General features: G+C 47.1%; 3 protein-coding genes across 10 annotated transcripts in view; all 3 read right to left on the minus strand.

Moving 5' to 3' along the window:
* PXK (PX domain containing serine/threonine kinase like) overlaps window positions 1-8,720 on the minus strand; it is a 36,337-nt gene extending 27,617 nt beyond the window's left edge. For all 8 annotated transcript variants that reach the window (XM_065642945.1, XM_065642944.1, XM_065642943.1 and 5 more), the window contains exon 1: window positions 8,459-8,720. In XM_065642945.1, the coding sequence (XP_065499017.1) occupies window positions 8,459-8,560 (102 nt within the window). In that variant the 5' untranslated portion in view covers window positions 8,561-8,720. The remainder of the gene's footprint in view (window positions 1-8,458) is intronic.
* Window positions 8,721-9,440: 720 nt separating this feature from the next.
* HTD2 (hydroxyacyl-thioester dehydratase type 2) lies at window positions 9,441-11,655 on the minus strand. Its single transcript, XM_065642640.1, has one exon. The coding sequence runs from the start codon at window positions 11,653-11,655 to the stop codon at window positions 11,140-11,142; it is 516 nt and encodes a 171-aa protein (XP_065498712.1). The 3' UTR covers window positions 9,441-11,139.
* Window positions 11,656-11,669: 14 nt separating this feature from the next.
* Window positions 11,670-14,121, minus strand: RPP14 (ribonuclease P/MRP subunit p14). Its single transcript, XM_065642641.1, has 5 exons — window positions 14,016-14,121; window positions 13,834-13,918; window positions 13,070-13,146; window positions 12,398-12,476; window positions 11,670-11,755 (listed from the first exon to the last, which is right to left on the minus strand). The coding sequence occupies exons 1-5, from the start codon at window positions 14,099-14,101 to the stop codon at window positions 11,699-11,701; spliced, it is 384 nt and encodes a 127-aa protein (XP_065498713.1). The 5' UTR covers window positions 14,102-14,121; the 3' UTR covers window positions 11,670-11,698.
* Between the last annotated feature and the right edge of the window lie 716 nt (window positions 14,122-14,837).

A 14,837-nucleotide genomic window follows, 5' to 3' on the forward strand; every position in this document is an offset into this window, starting at 1 on the left:
CAAATATCTGTAGCAATTTTGAACTATCAAGCCTTGAGAACAAATTCAAGACTAGTAAGCATGAAAAACGAAGTGATTTTAAACACTTCATGACCTAGCAGCTTAGCTGGAAGCAACAGAAATCCAAGATGTCACAGACCAAAACACGTAACTACTATACTGGAATTGAAGTGTCTATTTTCAGAAAGTCAGCCTGACATACTCTCTCCACATTCTCTTCTCTTACTCATTTGAAATTACAATTAAGGTATTTTCCTGCAAAACAAGGAGCCCAAATCCTCATAAACAGTAACAAAAATCCACAGAGCTGATTGCAATCAACCATGTTATTATGTTTGGAAACTGGGTGACAGAAACTGATTAAAGGGATACCTGGAAACCCAGATTCACCACTAACATGGCTTTTCCTGTTTTGTGATCGTTGCTGCATTTGGGAAGTAGGAAGAGGCTGCTTCATACACCACCAAAAAATTCCAGCAACTGCTTATTCAGCAAGTCTCACAGGAACGTTGGCCGTTTCTCTGAAAAACCACATTGGTCATGATTCACCACGTTCAGTCATTCATCTTTTCTAGGCTTTTGAAAGAAGCAGAGTTATTGCTCGATCTCTTGTAGCACTTACTCTTTGTCCAGCGATTAACCTTTTCTGCTGCACCCCAGGAAAACGCTCTCGGGCAGGTAGAACACACCGATTCATTAGACAAACGCCAAAGTACCTTATTGCACACAACCACTCCGATCAATCCAACCGTCGTCTCTTCTGCAGAGCCTGGTGAAAAACAGCTCAGGGCTCGGAGCTCATTCTGACAGTAAGATTATATCACAAAACCCTGTCAGGACAGACATGGACCTGTTGGAGAGGGGTCAGAGGAGCCACCAAGAGGGCTGGAGCAGCTCTGCTGGGAGGACAGGCTGAGAGTTGGGGTGTTCAGCTGGAGAAGAGAAGCTCTGGGGAGACCTTATTGCGCCTTTCAGTGCTTAAAAGGGGCCGATAAGAAAGATTAAACTAAAGGAGGGAGATTCAGGCCAGACATGAGGAAGGAATTGTTGCCCCTGAGGGTGGTGAGAGCCTGTCCCAGGTTGGCCAGAGAGGTGGTGGATGAACCATCCCTGGAGACATCCCAGGCCAGGCTGGACGGGGCTCTGAGCAACCTGAGCTGGTGCAGATGTCCCTGCTCATTGCAGGGCGGGCACTGGGGGAGCTTTGAAGGTCCTTCCAACCCAAACCATTCTATGATTCTATGAAAACTACACTTGGGCCACAACTATTTTTTCCATGCAGACTCCAGAATTTCCCCACCTAGTTTTGCTTTGGCACCCTAAAGCACTAATCAAGCCCTCTCTTCACATCATGGCTTCACAAACTGAAATGGGAGCATCGCTCTCCAGATGTGGTCGTTAGTTCTGCCTGTATGAAAAAGGTTTAAGTCTCCTTCCATCAGTGTTGACTGTAGTGAAGAATTGGCCACCTCAGCACTACCACTAAGGAAAAAAACCTGACTGGTCTTCTGGGGTTTTGTTGCGGGGGGGGGGGGGGGCTGTTTGTTTGTTTGGGTTTTGTTTGTTTTTTTCTGAAAGTTGATAACGCAACTGAAAGCCAAAGAATAGCTATGGTAGAAAAGCCATGATAAGAAACACGACACGATTTTCAATATCTGCCATGGCTACACATAATCAGCAGACCACAGTTCGCTGAGTTTCAGTGAGAAGTTGACACTTCCTATTGCCTCCGCACAGCAACAAGCTTGTCTTGGGATTATAATTGGCACTGCTGATATCTGCTTCCCATAGGGCCAAAGAAGAGCTTTCAGCTCTTCAAGGAAAAAGCCTAAATGCACAAAAGCCTTTATTACTCTGCCAAATCCTATTTTGTTTAGGAAAAAAATCTGAATTATGACATTTTTCTTCTGAGACAGCCTGATTTGATAGTGGGACTGAGACTGTTTGCATAGGAAATACATGAAAGTGTAAGGAAAACAGATAGGCACGCTCAGAATCATTTCTGTTTAGCTGCATAAACTGAGAAAATACGATGGAAAAGGCTTCAGAAAGGGCTGGAAATCATCAGAGTTCACTCCTGCCGACAGTTTTAGGGATTAACAACAAGGCTCGGTGAGCTCTAGGTCAGCTACACTCATGCAGAAATTCCCAGGGCATCTTTCACTCCTACACGAATGGCTCAAAATCTTTCCTATGACTCAGTTTACCAACCAACATCAAAGGAGCCCTAACAGCTGCTGGTTGGCAAAGAAAGCTCTCGGCTTGCAGGACACAGACAACCTCCCGTGACTGCTCACGGGCAATAACTACACAGGAGCCACTACCAAGAGAGGCCATAAAACCAGTCCCCAAAATAACCTCCCCGAGTTCCTCCAGCCTCCCACTCAGGAGAGGTTTGTGCATCCCCTGCTCTTCCCACCAACACCGCCAAGCCGGGTCCTGCCACGACCTGGGTATTCCAGCAGCAGTTCAACATATAATACATGTTTAAAGATGCCCAGCAAAGCGGTTTTACCTACAGGATCATTTCCTGGCTGCTCCAATTAGTCAAGAAAGCGGAAAGCGCTGCTGGGAGGAGGGTTTGGAGCAGGGAAAGCTGTATGACCCCTGTCACATGCTGTCATTTCCTAAACATCATCTTCCTACCACTACAGAGTGCTGGGTAGATTTTCTGAAAAAGAGTACTTTCCAAACATCCACGTGGCTCAGTGACAACCATGCTGCATGTCTCCAGTCTTTTGCCAGTAACAGTTTCACAATCACTGCCTGGGATTAATGTTACCCTGAACTCACCCATTTTCATGCAGAGCCAACATTTAGGTGTTTTTTCCCCAAAAAATTCACAAGATTATTCCCTGGTATTCCAGCACTTGTTAAAATATCAGCAGCTCAGAGCTGCTCAGATAATTCTGTTAATGTTCCTAGGTGAAAGTGACACAGCAAAACATGTCAAAATATTTAATGATTGCTGTTTATCATCTTTCCTAGTTTTTGAAACTGAAAGCAAACAGGAAAGAAAGGCTTTTACAGAGACAAAATAGGAAAGAACAAGTGGTGAATTTAGAGATTCATATAACAAAACCTAGAGAGAGTCTCGCCAATATTGGGTATTACATTCTGTTTTTCCAAGAAAATAGTCTCTACATTTCTGGCTCAGGATAGTCAGTCTGTTTTTCCACAGGTTTCTGCTGTACATCTGTTCAATCCAAGAGATTTGAAAAGCCAACCATTATAAAGATCCAGGCCACCTTCAGGTCACATCAACTAAAAGTTTGAAAGGGCTTTATTATATAAGCATTAAAGAGAGGAAAGCCTAATTAAGCATGAATACAATCCCTGCTTAAATGGGCTGGATTGAAACAATATCTAGTAAGAAGCGCTTTTAAATGTTTATTTAGAAAACCACCCATGTGAAAAGCAGCAATGAGATCAGGAAAACTGCTCAACCTCTTCGCTACAGGGCACAGTGTTTATCTGCTATTGCACAACCTGCCATTAAGCCCACCTGGGGTACGAGCAGCAGCAATGGGGTTTACCTGCATTTAAAACAACGCGCGTGTTTGTCCGGGGACATTATACGCTACACACAAAGTTATCCCTGGTGTAGTAATGAGTGAGCCATTCAACGAGCGAAAGCTGTGAAGTAGGACAACGGCAGAAAAAAAACAACCAAAAAATAGGACGCACACTTCCATGCAATGAACAAGAACAGCTCTGGAGAGAGATGAGAGAAACAACAGCTTCGCAGGACCTGCATCACTGTGCCCTTCACCAGAAAAGCAACACACTCAGTATTTTTTAGGAATGACTCAGTAGCCAATAAAAATATTCTAATGACACTGCAAGATCTCGAAGACACTGGATTTACTAAGGTATAATACGGCAACTAATATTCTACTACAATTTTTGCAGGAGCTACAAACGCGATGCTAATTTAGTAAGTACGCCAGTGGAAACAATAAGGTTGGGATACCTAAAGTTAAGTGTGATGAACCAGTATCTTTTTTGAGCTCAAGCTTGGCGGGGGGCAGCTGGTCAAGCTTACTTACTAAGCCCAGTGGATAAACTGTATTTCCAAATACTCAAACAAGTGAACTCTGATAGTTCCTTGTCTAAAGCCACCTCTAAAAGTAACTTCATTATTTTTTTTTCCAAAGTGAAGGCAACCTTGCAGAGATTTAATTCCTTATAAAGCAGATGTGCAAAGTCCTTTACAAGCTTTTAAAATAAATCCTACAGTTCTAGAAATATGTGGCTCCATTTCTGTATCCAAGAACAACACAGGAAAAATATACATGCTTTTTCAACATTTTTCTAATCTAAAAGCTATGAGTGTTAACATTCACGATTGCTTAAGGAAAACAAAAACACTCTGGAAGTGTGTTACAAGAGGGATTTATTTCAGCTGTTCATTTCCAAATGCCTTTAAGTCAACAACGTACCGTGGCAAAATTGGCTGTTTCACTACTTCAACTTCAACATGAAATGCATGAAAAAGGAAAATCACTTCAGAAAAGAATTAAGGAATGCTCAGAAGTATTTGTATAACTTGATAGTGGGTTTACTGCTGTAAAGTGCTCTAAAACTTGTATGTACAGATGTGTAGTTCTTACTAAGGAATATGTCTAGATATTTGTGGAAGAAAATAGCATCCTGTTTTAAGGCTTAGAAAGAAAGCCACTTCTAAATAGTGAATATACAGATGAAATATTGTAATATGAAGCAAATTCAATAGCCAAAATTTATCATATTAAAGCTTTAGAGCTGAAAATGCCTGTGTTGTCAGAACACATTTGGCATTGAGACACTTGCAAATGGCTTAATATATTGGTTGTAATTCCACCCCTATTGAATTCGAGGAATGCAATGGCAACAAAACAACTTCATTTTCTGCAAACCAGTTGGTACACGTAGCTGCCGAGAGCGCTGAACCGTGCCTGCGAAAAGGTGCCCAACGCACGCCTGGCAGTCGGGCAGCACTAGTGACTGAAACACAGAGCAGGACACAAAATGAAGCTGACAGGGTTTGCTCGTGTAATTTCAGATCTGTGAAGTGAGGTACCATTGGAATGTGCCCGCAATACACATTTATGTGGCTTTCAAAACCAAAAGGGCTCCATAAACACTGCACTATAGAATTATTTGTATGTAATGGCACATTCCAACAAAACTCAAGACTGCTCGTAACACACTTAATTGGGGAAACAACTTTTGTAAAAAAGAAAAGGCATCATTTTCATCTTCAATCATCATAGGAAATAAATAGGCAGAGAGAAAACCTCAGGTGACAATTTCTTTGTTGCAACACAAAAGCACGGAGGTTATGTACCAGCTGAGATGTTCTAACTCAAGTGAGAACCTCTGAACTCTTCTGACTTGAAAGAAACATAAGAACTTGTGAGCATATCAGAAAACTCTGCAATTTATTTCCTAACAACCTAAAAACCACATTTGCTACGGGGTTGACATGCTCTTACTAAACCAAAAGTGCAAACCCTCAGAAGTACAGTTTAAATACTAAATACTAGCATTGCCTCTTCTTAGGTTTCTGGAGAATTCACGTAAGTATGTAGTAGTTTTGGGGTTTGTTTTCAGTTTTGTTTTTTTAGTTTCACCTTCATGCCCAGGAAACAGAAACTCAACCTCTGCCAAGTACAGCCCTTCATTCAATGCTATTAAGTTTATGCTTACCCAGTCTGCTCTATTACAGAAGCTGCATAGAACAATAGACAAGCAAAATATTAATTCGACACAAGCTTTGGTCTTCTGCGTGGTATTTCACCAGATCTACAAAGCTTTTCCTGAAATTCTTCACCTTTTCCTTAGCTGGTTATTGGGAAGACTGGCTATTGTCAGCATCCATACAAGGTTCCTATTATTACTAGTCCAGCTGGAGGTTAAAGTTGCATCTAACTTGGGCCTAAATCACCTTCCTGAGAGTGCTTTTATAAGCCATGATCTACAGTAATAAAATTATAAATGCAAGCTTAAAGCAATTCTTGCAACACTAAGCAGCATTATAAAATCTTAATACATACTGCTGACAAAAGAATAGAAAATGTATTCATGGATGCCTTTGCATTTCAGCTTTAGAACAAGTCTAGAGTCTGAAGACCTAGTTCTCCAAACATTAGTTTGGGATGAAGAATTGTATAGATCTACATCTTTTGAAGGGATTGGTTTGAGGTGGGCTGAGGAACAAACCCAAAAAGCACTCAGTTAACGACAGCCTACTCCCTTATATTTATAATATAACAAAGTAAAATACAGTCTTAACGCCCCACAAAAGCACTTCACCCGTATTTCTTCGAGGGGCTTCATTCACACACCTCTTCAAACACAAGGGTCTATTTATGTGGCTTATTTAAACCAGGAAAGTTCAAATCAGGGACAGCATCACCCACCGCTAAACAAATTATTCATATACGAGGGACATAAGAGGAAGTGTCCAAAATGACAAAATAGTGAACTTACATCAAATAAGAAACTAAGTCTCTGTGATGGCTTCCTGTATTTTGTTATCCCACACTGCCTCTATATAAACCATCTGTGCTACACACACTTCAAGCCATCTTTCAACTATCAACAGGGCTTCTGCAGTAAAAACAAACAATTACTAATAGATGTATCTTAGAGACAGATTTTAAATCAAAAGGCACAGTGCTCCTGCATTCTGTCATTAACAAAAGATCAGAACAAATCAGCAGAGAATTTTTTCTGAACATCCATTAGTAACAGAATACAGCGATGACAGACAGAGAGAGGGTAGCAACATTTGCGATCGTACTCCCCCAGACAAGACAACACACACACAGTCTGGATTGCAAAACTACTTCCAAGTGCTCATTCTAAAATAATATTGTGGCTTTTTTTTTTTCCTAACCAGAATCATGCAAACCAAATGAAAGAACACAAAAAGCTATTGTCATCTGCACTAGCAAAAAAAAGAAAAAAAAAAGTCTAATAAGGCCTGATTGAAACAAGGTAACAGTGAAACAGTAATCTGGCCTGTGAACTGGGGAGCATTAGAAGTTATACAATTTATCTTGGGATTTGGCACATACACCCCTCAGCTATTGACACAGGTAAAAAGTATCACGAGAAAAAAAGCCTCATTAGTTTTATTTACAGGAGGAGTTGCAACAATCGAGAGCCACAGCCTGCTGGATTCACAAGATTTTCTGGATGATTTCTCATATGTAACTTCTCTTCAGAGGAAGACTGAGGAACATCAGTTAATCCAAGTTCCTCCTGCAACAAAACACTTCTTATGTGTGAATTACTTAAAGGAAGGGTATTTAATGAGACAGTCTGCAGATTAGTTGTATGTCCCGTGGTGAACCTACAATTATTGTCATTCATGTTAAGAGTATTCAGTAGGCGCAGGGAACTGGGAAGAGAGATGAACAAGGCAGGAATGGGAGCTGTGTGAGGGCAGAACAGCCTCTCTCCATTTAAAACACGGTCCCCGTTAACCTACCTGCTGCTCAGGTACCCCCAGGCTCCTCTTCAGCCCAGCATCCCGCTCCCAACTACAGCAGCAATGACAAACGACAGCCAGTTCTCTCTCTGATTCACAGTACTGCTTGGCCATACCATAAGCAAACCTCATTTTTAAAGTGGAAAATAACTGCAAACAGGAGATTATGAAATTTGGGCTATTGCTGCATGCTCGAAGTCAGTACGGTTCTTAGGGAGGCAGTGTGCATGTGGACTAGACACCCCAGGAGAATTAGTGCGTGACATAAAAGTCACGGCGGGGCTCATTCCGCCGAGTGTCATCGCTCCCCACAGCAAATCCACGGGGCTGCTCCCCAGGGTGTCCCCGCAGCTTTACAGCCCTGGGCGCAGCGGGACCCGGAGGTAAATACAGCCCGTTCCAATGGAACTTCATCACAGCTACTGCAACGAGGCAACCAGAGCCCAACCTCTGCTCCAACAGACCCCGAGAAAAACTGCAATTACAACAACTTTGTTCAGCCACACGGCACCAGGCCTCCCCGCGGCGGTGGGCGCTGAGCCGGCCCGGCGCCCCCGCTCTGCCCGCACCCCGCGGCCGCGGCGGCTGCCGGAGGAAAAGCCGCTTCACGGGAACGAGCAGACGGAGCCCAACAACTCCCGGGTCGCTGGGGGAGACCGGGACACGGCGGCACCGCCACATCCCCGCCCGGGCTGCCCGGGAGGTGCGACCCCCGCTCCCGGGGTCCCGCCCGCCGACCCCCCAGCAGCACACCGGCCGCCCCAGGCCCCGCGCAGCCCCGGCGCCCCGGCCCTGCCCCGCTGCCCTCGGCCTCGCTCCCGCGGGGCTGAGCCTCCGGCCCCGCCGCCCCGCTCCCCGCGTTCCCCGGTTCCCGCTCGTTCCCTCCGCCCGCTCCCCCTGCCCGCCCCCCTCCCGCGGCACCGGCCGCTCCCGCCGCCCCCCCGCGGCCCGGCCTGCCCGCCGGCCGGCGCCGCTCACCGTGTGGGAGTGCAGGCTTTGGCTCGCCTCGATCTGCGCTGTCAGCGGCACCGTGTCGTCCAGCAGCACCTTCCCGGCCGGCGGCTTCTCCATGAAGGCCATAGCGGGGCGGGGAGCGCGGGAGCCCCGGCGCCGCCAACCTGCTTCCCGGGGCAGCTCCCGGCGCGGCCGCCGCTGTCAACACCACAGCGCTGCCGCGCCGCCGCCGGGCCCTAGCGCCGCCGACCGCCAGGGGGCGCCGCGCCGCGCCCGCGCGCGGCCGCTCGGGGCAGGCCCGGGAGCGCGCGGGCGGCGGCGGGAAACGGCGCGTGCCCGGGGTCGGCAACGGGGAAGGAGCCGCGGGGCCGCGCGGCGCTCGGGAACGCGCGGCGCTCGGGAACGCGCCCCGCTGGCCCTGCCTGCTGCTCCGCGCCCCGCCGGTGGCGCGAACGGCTGCGGGACGGGATGAGCCCCGAGACACGGCTGGGTCCCGCGGGGAGAGAGACGGAAAAGGGCTGGTGCACGTGCTGCTCTTTACCTCTTGCTGCTTTTTTTTTAGTTAAGTGATCATTTAAAAAAAAAAAAAAATCAAACAGCATCCAAAATCTTCTCCTCAATGTGTAGATTTTCTTTTTTGGTGTTTTGATTTTTTTTTAAATGGTCATTTAAAAAAAAAATATCAATCAGCATCCAAAATCTTCTCAATGTGTAGATTTCTTTTTGTTGTTTTTATTTTTTTTTAGTTAGATGATCATTAAAAAAAAAAAAATCAAACAGCATCCAAAATCTTCTCCTCAATGTGTAGATTTTCATTTTTGTTGATTTTTTTAGTTAAATGATCATTTAAAAAAATCAAATAGCATCCAAAATCTTCTCCTCAATGTGTAGATTTTCGTTTTTGTTGTTTTGATTTTTTTTGTTCATTTGGGGTTTTTGGCAAAACACAGATTTAAAGTTGTTTAATAGAGTTCCACAACCTCACTTTCATTGTAGCAGTGTAAAAAAACTCTTTATTTCAATACTTAGCACTCGAGAACCTCCTGCCTGTTGAACACTTGTTGGCATTTCCTTGTGTCTTTTTACGCTGTCAGGAATTAATCTCGCTTAAGATGCTGTAACTGAGACTGCAGAGCTCGAGTTTGCTGTTCGCTTCTGCTATTGCAAAGAGCCTCGTCCCCGTCCTGCAGCTCCACGTTGACAGGAAAACGGGCCATGCGCTGTGGTTCACCGGCTGGAACAGCAGCATCTTTCCAAACTTCTCCTACAGCGACCCAGGAGGCCAGATAAGAGATTTGATTCCTTTTGTTAACCAGCACTTACACCACAGCTTCTCGAGAGGCAGGTGAACAAGGAACGAGCGAAGAATTGTTCCTGCTTGAAAAAACAGTGTTTCCTACAGCAAAAGCCACAGTGTTCAGGCAGCGACCCAATGCAGAAGGAACGGGAAGCGAAGGAATTGCTACGGACCAAAGGAAAGCTCTGGCCGCGTCCTGGTTCCACGCTGTGAACACACCAAACCCCGTGCTTTGTTGAAGTCCAACAGTTTAAGCGTCACCCCTCCCTCTGGTCCAGTTTGCTGTTAACACCTGGGTTTGGTGTTACAGCAAAGCTGCATTAAAGAACAAGACCTCACCCCCCAGACAGCGTGACCGCTGTACCAGTAGCTTTCATCAGTTTGAGGACAAATCCTTGTTTCACAGCAAACAATTTGTGAGGTTATCTGCAGCCAAGGGAAGTTACAAATGCATTTCTGCTGCAGAGAAGACGGGGGGATAACAGATATTTTGCCAGAAAATTGCGAGCCACCTTATGTTGGTACTAAAACAATTTAACTCGGGTGATTTACTAATTAATTGACCAAAAGCCTTCTATACCAGCAACCAAGGTACTTTCAGTGGGGAAAGGGGAATACATGTCCACACAGATGAGTAAGCAGAGAGAAGCCATGTAGTTACTGCTCAATAACACTGCCCCTGCTTGTCTTGCCCATAGGGGCACAAGGAGGCAATAAGTACAAGCAGTGACTCTTTTGCTTGTTTATAATCAGGTTTTGTAAGGTATGTAAAGAATTTGGAAGTCTTGTGAGAGCCACATCTCCAGCTAAACCAGGCAGGTGATACTGTTTATGAGAAGGCCGACTACTCCTGATGTGCAGAGCTAAGGACAGCTTTACTAGCTAGAGCATTGCAGAAGAGCACACTGCACCAACAGCAGCTAGAGCTGCCACGGAGGTTACTACACACCTCGCAGTACATGTGTGTCAATACCTCCACATCTGTTCTGCTGGTTAAACACACAGCATCCTCCCCTCCCTCAGTGTTTGCCAGCGATACAACTATTTTGTAAAGAAGGAATTAGTTTTAACTCAACATAGCTAGTGTGGACTGCGATTTTGCGGAGAGTAACAGCCTCAGTCTAAGCCCCAGCACTGCAGACTTCCCACTGGAGCAAAGGCTTTTCTAAACGTGGCGCTTTCATCACAGTAACTGCTAGTTCCATTGGTTTCATCTTGGCAGTACACAGGGAAAAATGAAAAGACTGAAGTTTCTTAACACAGTTGCTATGCGGATTGAGTTTGTGCGCTGCCTTTGAAACATTTTGAAGGGTTTTCTTGTTGCAACTTCACTGGGTTAAGTGATGTCACATAAAAGGAGTCAAAACCAAGTGCACATTTCTGGCCTTTATAGCAAAGCAGCACAGGATCAACAGCTCCCACTGTCTGACACCATGACTTTCACCATCCCTTCCATTACAGTCTTTCCACTTTCTTTGACTTTACACAGCACTGAAACATGCGCAATAGAACCCTTCAGTCGTTTAACCTCCGCTGCAGCTATGACTTCTTCTCCAGTATACAAAGGAGCTGGAAATCGGATCTCCTGAGAAAGAAACACACAACCTTGACCGGGCATTTTAGTTCCCAGAACTGCAGAAATAAGTCCATTGATTAAAACTCCATGCACAATAGTTCTCCCAAACCTAGATTTCTTTGCGAAATCTTCACTTAAATGCAAAGGATTTGTGTCACCTGTTAAATCAGAAAAAGTAACGACATCATTCTGTGTAAAAGCTTTGGTAAGTTCAGCTTTGTCTCCAACCTTTACGTGTAAACTCTGAAGTACGGGACGTCCAAGCAGTGAGTTGATAACTGTCAGCTTTGTCAAGGCTCTTTGTCGGAAACCCCCTCCAGAAATTCCGTACCTGAAGGGCTGCAACATCTCAAGCAACTTCTGCCTTGTACAGCCAAACCAACAACCGTGTTCAGTCCAAGACGAGTTCTCTGCTGTTCCCAGCTAATGCAAGAAGAAATGGAGATGTCTAGTTCGGGGGAGAAACAAAAACAAAGCAAGAAACAAACTAAAGCATTTAAAAATAAAAACAAAAAACCCTCAAATGCACTCAACATTGGAAATACTTAAGTTTCCCTTTTACAGAAAAGATTAAAAACTCAGAGCTATGCCCAAGCAGATTTTTGTTTAGCCATTGTTTCAGAGACAATTCTTGGAACTCATTTTATTAAGCAGTGTCCTGAGGAAAAAAAAATTACCTCTGGAAGTGCAGTTTTATGCATGAATTTTTAAATGAGGTCAGTTGACAGTAACTATGAGAAAGGAAAGAAATGGGGTAGGGAAAATAAAAGACTGGACCAAGGTGTGGGCCAAGAACAAAACCTTCCAGACACTACTTTCTTGTAGATGTATTAATGAGATCAGGAATTCTTACTGGAATCAAACTATAAAGTAATAAGACAGCCACTACTGCCACATTTTACAAGATTCATTGTGAGGATTGCTTGAACGGGGCCTACACACCTGCATGGAAACGCATTTCACTCTCAAACCAAGAGGTTTTTGCACCCAGACCGTCTTTGCATGAAGAGGCAGCGTGCTCAGCGAGCCAGACAGCCTTACGGTGAGAGCTGACACTGGGGACAGCCGGCCAGCCCCCGCGGGGCTTTACCTGCAGCACGCGAAACGCACACCTCCTGTTCTGGTACGAGCCCAGCAACGTTAGAGCGCTCCACAGCTTCACAAGGCCACTGAGTAAAAAGAAAATGAAATACATTAATAAAATTTGGCTTTTTCAGTTTCTCTGCAGCACAAATATCTTAAATAAAATGACATTACGTAAAGATTAATGCAACCTTAACCAAGTTTAACATCAGGTAACTTCACCAGTGAATTCTAGTAGCAAAACCATGCCCTGGAGGGGTATTGCACTGACTGCAGTCTCTTGTCCTTGACATACAGAGATGCAAAATGCAACCTTTTCAGATTCACTCTACCAGACCTGTTCTTGTTCTTTCTGTGCCTTTAAGCTCCTTCTTCCCCTACATCACCTGCAGCTGTCTTCACCATTTAAATCTGGTAAACGCTCTCAGCTTTACTATAGGAAGAGATTTAAAGCAACATATTTCAAAGGTCCTGCCAGATCATTGTCATAAACCAGGAATAACATACTGATGCACGTAGGTTACCCAATCTTGCTGAATTTTTATTTTCTGCATACTCTATGTGGACATCTGCAAGTTACGCTTAATTCTTCAAAGACTATTCTTAGCTTAAGAGTTCTGGTTTCTTATGAAAAATATTTTAATGGCAGTATTTGAAGTGTGTACTTACTGTACCTCACCTGCTAATAACTCTTAATATGGCAGACAGAGTTTTTTCATCATATGTCAAGATATCAACAGACAAAGCTGCTCCAACCTATGAAAAAATACATTCTTTAATAAGTACCACACTATGCTCTTGGAGTGGTTTATAAGCAAGTGAATTTATTGCCAGTACATGACACTAAAGGCGTTATCGTTACGCTCAAACATCACATGAGAATTGCAGCTACACCAGCACTAGATTTTATACAACTCCCTTCCTCTCGGAGCTCTTTAGAGCGAAGCCACTTTTAGTTCCACATCACAGCTGCAGAAACAGGGAGCCAGCGGTGCTGTGACTTGCTTCAAGTCACCCAGCAAGACCTGAACCACAGCAACAACAGCACTGGGGACCTTCCCCATCCCAGAAGCTGTTCTCTTCCCACCGTGCTCCTTTTAAAGCCTCACGGGAGCAAAAGCATCGATCCCCCACATTCTAAAAACTGCTTTGCCGGAGCCACTTGGCTACAGACGCTCAGACAAAACTACAACCCCGGCTGCATTGGGAGCAAGTCCCAGCACGGGCTGGAGAGCAGGGACCAGGTTACGGGCGAGGCAAAGCCCAGGCGCGTCTCCTGCCCCCGCCCGCCCCGCAGCCGCTGCTCCGCCGCCCCACGGGCGCGCTCCGGGCGGCAGAGCCGGCGGGAAACCCCCCGCGGAAGCCCCGGGCACGCCGGCCGCCCCCGGGCTGAAGCCGCCAGCAAAGGGAGGGAGCCCGGCCCCGGCCCCGGCCCCGGCGCACCTCTCCGTGCAGCTCCCGCAGCGCCGACACCACCAGCTGCTTCAACTGCGCGACGTTCGGCCGGGCCTCGCCGTCCGGCAGCTCCCTGCGGGGAAGCAGAGCACGGGGCGGGCTGGGGGGGGCGCTCCGCGGGGCGGGGGGGTCCCACCCGGTCCCGCGCACGCCCCCGGCCCCGCGCTCACAGCCGCACGCGCAGGTACTGGTGCTCTGCCGCCGCCCGCAGCACCCGCCGCTCGAACGTGGCGGCTGCCGCCGCCGCTCGCGCCATCCGCCCGCCAGCCCGCGCGCCCCCGCGCGCCCCCGCCCAGCCAATGGCGGCGCGGGACCGCCCGCCCCTGGACGGCGGCCCCGCGGGCTCAGCGCCTCGCGCCCCGCCCCGCGTCGCCATGGCCACGGGCGCGAGGCGGCCGCTGAGCTCCCGGCACCGCAGGCCCGGCCCGAGCCCCGGCGGCTGCCGGCGAAGGACCCGCTCCCGCCGCTCCGGCCGGGGCCCGGGGACGGCCCCAGGAGCAGCAGCCTCTTGCCTGGGCGCGGTTCCTGCTCTCCAGCGGGAAGCGCTGATCCTCTGGGCGGGATCAGCCGCCCCCCAAACCCAGCCCTGGCAGGAACCTCCGCTCAACCGCTTCACCTCGAGGAAGCTGAAATTCACCCGTGGGAACAGGTGCTGGTTCCAGCTGCGACACGCTGGCTTTTTGCTTCACGACGGCGGAACGCTCCACAAGAAACCCGCCGTTGGACAGGGGCAGCAGAGATGAGCCTGCGCTTCCGCGTGAAACAAGTTACGTTGGTCACGATGCCGTTCCCGGCACCACAACACAGGGCAGGGCGCTACTCTGCTATTTAGCAGCATACACGACTGAAACAGCTTTGAAAAGTCCACCGAAGGAGGCTGACAGCACGTCTTTGCATCTCACTGCTCAACACCAAGTTGAGGAAAGACAACAACGTTAGTACCAGCGTGAATCCTTGGAGCCGAGCTGCAGATCGGTGCCAAACGCATCCTT

This window comes from Caloenas nicobarica, chromosome 11 (assembly GCF_036013445.1).
Source record: "Caloenas nicobarica isolate bCalNic1 chromosome 11, bCalNic1.hap1, whole genome shotgun sequence".
Lineage (NCBI taxonomy): Eukaryota > Metazoa > Chordata > Aves > Columbiformes > Columbidae > Caloenas > Caloenas nicobarica.

Coding starts and splice junctions, on each gene's coding strand:
- HTD2 (XM_065642640.1), bottom strand. CDS start 11,655: ATGTTGCAGCCCTTCAGGTACGGAATTTCTGGAGGGGGTTTCCGACAA.
- RPP14 (XM_065642641.1), bottom strand. CDS start 14,101: ATGGCGCGAGCGGCGGCGGCAGCCGCCACGTTCGAGCGGCGGGTGCTG. Junction 13,919..14,015: donor CAGTACCTGCGCGTGCGGCT/GTGAGCGCGGGG, acceptor GCTTCCCCGCAG/GGAGCTGCCGGACGGCGAGG. Junction 11,756..12,397: donor GTGCGTTTCGCGTGCTGCAG/GTAAAGCCCCGC, acceptor CCCCCGAACTAG/ACATCTCCATTTCTTCTTGC.